General features: G+C 53.3%; 1 protein-coding gene across 1 annotated transcript; it reads right to left on the bottom strand.

Annotated features, from left to right (window-relative positions):
* Window positions 1-698: 698 nt before the first annotated feature.
* Window positions 699-2735, bottom strand: LOC123064901 (phenolic glucoside malonyltransferase 2). The gene is made up of 2 exons (XM_044488297.1): window positions 1859-2735; window positions 699-1551 (listed from the first exon to the last, which is right to left on the bottom strand). Exons 1-2 carry the CDS (start codon window positions 2561-2563, stop codon window positions 865-867), a joined length of 1392 nt encoding a protein of 463 aa, XP_044344232.1. The 5' UTR covers window positions 2564-2735; the 3' UTR covers window positions 699-864.
* Between the last annotated feature and the right edge of the window lie 502 nt (window positions 2736-3237).

Genomic DNA, 3237 nt, shown 5'->3' with positions numbered 1-3237 from the left:
GAGGCGTGCCGCCGCTCCTTCTGCCTGCAAGTAATATACTTACGCGAGCTTTATTTGTACAGTTTAGGCTTGCTCTGCTTTATGAATGGACACTTTTTCTGTTGTAGTTATATTGTTGTGCCTTATATTTTTAACCACTAGCATGTAACTGTCACGCTCGCTAAACTAAGCCGCGGTAACAAATATGATAGCATGTTTAGTGTGCACAATCCCAACCACTAGTGCTGATATACATGTACCTTTGTTGCTGAATCAGTTCAAAATGTGATTGAACAAACAAATAGCTAAACATGGTGGAGACTTACCCTTTTGTTGTATGTAGGTTGTGATTGCTTTATATCTATAAAGCGGAGAAAAAACAAGAATGGCGTTTTGGAGGCCGAGATCCATGGAGGCTTTTATTTTTGAAAAATTCAAATTCAAACATTTATGACTCAAAAAATTCTGAAAAATATATGCGTGTATGTAAGGACGTAACCCATATGTGTGTAAAATTTCATGATGAAATACGTTAAAATGCGACCTGTACAAAAAAGGCAAATTCATGACCTGATAGGATTAATAGTATCATGGTTAAACAGCCTTAGATTTGTCTTTATTTGCACAACCCTCATTTCGACGTTTCTTGCCTTAAAAATTTACACACAAGTGTGTTATGGCGTCATGTATATCCGTACTTTTTTCAGAACTCTTTGAAATGTAAAAATATGAATTTTGATAAAATTTGAATTTGGAGGCCTTCGGTGAGCTCGGTCACCAAAGGCAATTTCGGAGAAAAAACAGACTAGATCTCCCCTCCATTACTTTGCAAGTTCAGATTAAATTCCCAACAGCGCCCGGCCGGACGGGCCCCTGAAAATTTATCTACCCGTGGATGCAGGCCTTGAATGCGTCCATGTGCGCCGGGTCGATCGACACGGAGGCTTGCACGTCGCCATCTCGCCGGCCGCCGACGAGCACCATCTCGCCGTCGTGGTTCATGGATACCAGCTCCACGCGCGCGGGCTTGCCGAACCCGAAGCCAGCCGCCTCGTAGGCCCTGAATCGAGGGCTCGCCGCCACGTTCGTCAGCCGCTGAAACGGCAGCCGCATCAGCTTCTGCATCCACCCCTTGTCCGTCCCGGACAGCGGCGCCGCCTCCATCTCCGCCACCGCGGCCTGCACAGCCCGCGCCGCGCGGAGGATGCCCGCCTGGCCGAGGAGATCCGCCGCGTCGGCGCAGGTCGCCAGGCACGCGCGCACGCAGTTGCCGAGGTAAGCCTCGCTCACATGCGGGTCGAGGCGGGAGCGCAGGTCGGCGAGGAACACCAGGTACGTGTCGTCCCCGGCGCCGAGCCCCTTGGAACGAACGAACGCCGTCCAGCTCAGCGCCGCCAGCGCCACGAACGTCGACACCGGTTTCAGCTTGGGCGCGTCGCCACCGGCGGCGGCAGCCTCGGCGGAGGCGAGGTCGTCGATCCGCCGCCTAAGCGACTGGATGTCGTCGGTGCCGAGGTAGAACGTCCGGCGCGCCAGCAGGAACCGCTGGCTGAAGTCGTGCTGTCCTCTCACCTGCGAGGATGTATGTCAATGTCTTTTCCTGGTAAACAAATCACAAGGCTTGATGGTCATGAATTCAGGATTCCTTCATTCATGGCTCTGAAAATTGTTCCGCGCAATGCAGTTTCGTCATCTATGTTGGAGCCTCGGAGGTGGAAAGCATACGGTTCGCATGGTGCACTTTGGTTGACGTAGCAAGCAGAAGTTGACAAAGCTACGGACGGAGTGGAGGTAGACGGAGCTGCAACAAGTACTGTCCACAAATAATAGCAATATATACTCCAGTAGATAAGATTATACGAGTAGTATGTTTAATTACCTCTGGGAGATTGGGCCCGACGGTCTTTAGCATCTCGCGGGCGAGCTCGTCGGCGTTCGCGTGATGGATGACGTCGCGGCTGTAGTGTGGCGGGCCGAGGACCTTGGTGACTGGGGAGCCCTCACGGGAAGCGGAAGACCATGCCTCCATGAATCGCCACACGGTGCGTCCGTCGGCGACGGCGTGGTGCACGGACAGGCCGACCGCCAGGCCGGCGCTTAGACGAGTAGCCTGTACTGACAGCACGGGCGCCGGGAGCACCCGGGCATCCAGCTCCGGCACGAGGCTCAGGAATGCGAGGATGTCGTGCGCCTCGTCGCCAGCTAGACGCCGCACATCCATGTCGCCCTCGGCCTCGAGGAAGGCGACCCCGGCGTTGGTGCAGTCCACGAAGGCGTCCCCGGTCTCCACCTCGTACTCCAGCGTCCCCGCCAGGGGGAGGTAGTGCGCCAGCGTGTCCGCGAGAGCGCGCTTGAGTCGCTCGACCACCGCCTGGAACTGGAAGCCGTCGCCGCCGTCCTCCCCAAGCTGGTACAGGAACACCCGCTGGATCGGAGGCAGCACGACCCACAACGAATCAAGGAAGGAAAGTTTCAGGCGTTCCCCGCGCTGCCCCTCCCCGAGCATCGACGGCGCAACCCAGGAAACGGCGACAGCCCGCACGGCCGCGGCCTTTGCGGCGGCGTCTGAGCTTGCCTCGTCCATCCCGATCTGCCGGCACCGCACTTACTGGTTGTTTGCTGGAGAGCCAGAGGGGTAGGAAACGACTCATAGATCATAGATGCGCCGCGCGCTTATAGCGGTGGCGGGCGTCTTCTTGCGCAAGCTGGACCTACGATGAGAACTTCCCAAACTGGATGATACGGCGTTCTGCATGATATGCGGTGGCGCGGTGGAATGGAATACATATCGGTTGTATACATACACATTCCTGACATAACCAAGCCACCCACCGTGGCGGCAGGCGTTACGCATGCATGCAGCTCTGCTTATTACTCCATCCGTCCAAAAATACTTACCATCAAAATGGATAAAAGGGATGTATCTAGACATACAAGTATTTTCGGATGGAGGGAGTACTTTAAAAGATACTCACTCCGTTTTTTATCTTTACAGCCCCTCAAACGCCAGCAAACGCATCCGGACACGTTTGGGGACTGTGATCACTCACGTCTAAAATTTATTCCTCTGCATCGGTATACCTCATCCTAGAAAGAAACCTTAGATCCATATAAAAGCATACAAATGATAGAATCCATGTACTATGTAGATAAACTACACGCTCTTATGTAATGCCAACATTTCTACTCCCTCCATCCCAAAATTCTTGTTTTAAATTTATCAAGATAGAGAAGCATCTAACACTAAAACGTGACAAG

The sequence above is a fragment of the Triticum aestivum genome, chromosome 3B, assembly GCF_018294505.1.
Source record: "Triticum aestivum cultivar Chinese Spring chromosome 3B, IWGSC CS RefSeq v2.1, whole genome shotgun sequence".
Lineage (NCBI taxonomy): Eukaryota > Viridiplantae > Streptophyta > Magnoliopsida > Poales > Poaceae > Triticum > Triticum aestivum.
Note: the sequence above shows the minus strand (reverse complement) of the source record. Positions and strands in the feature narration are given on the sequence as shown.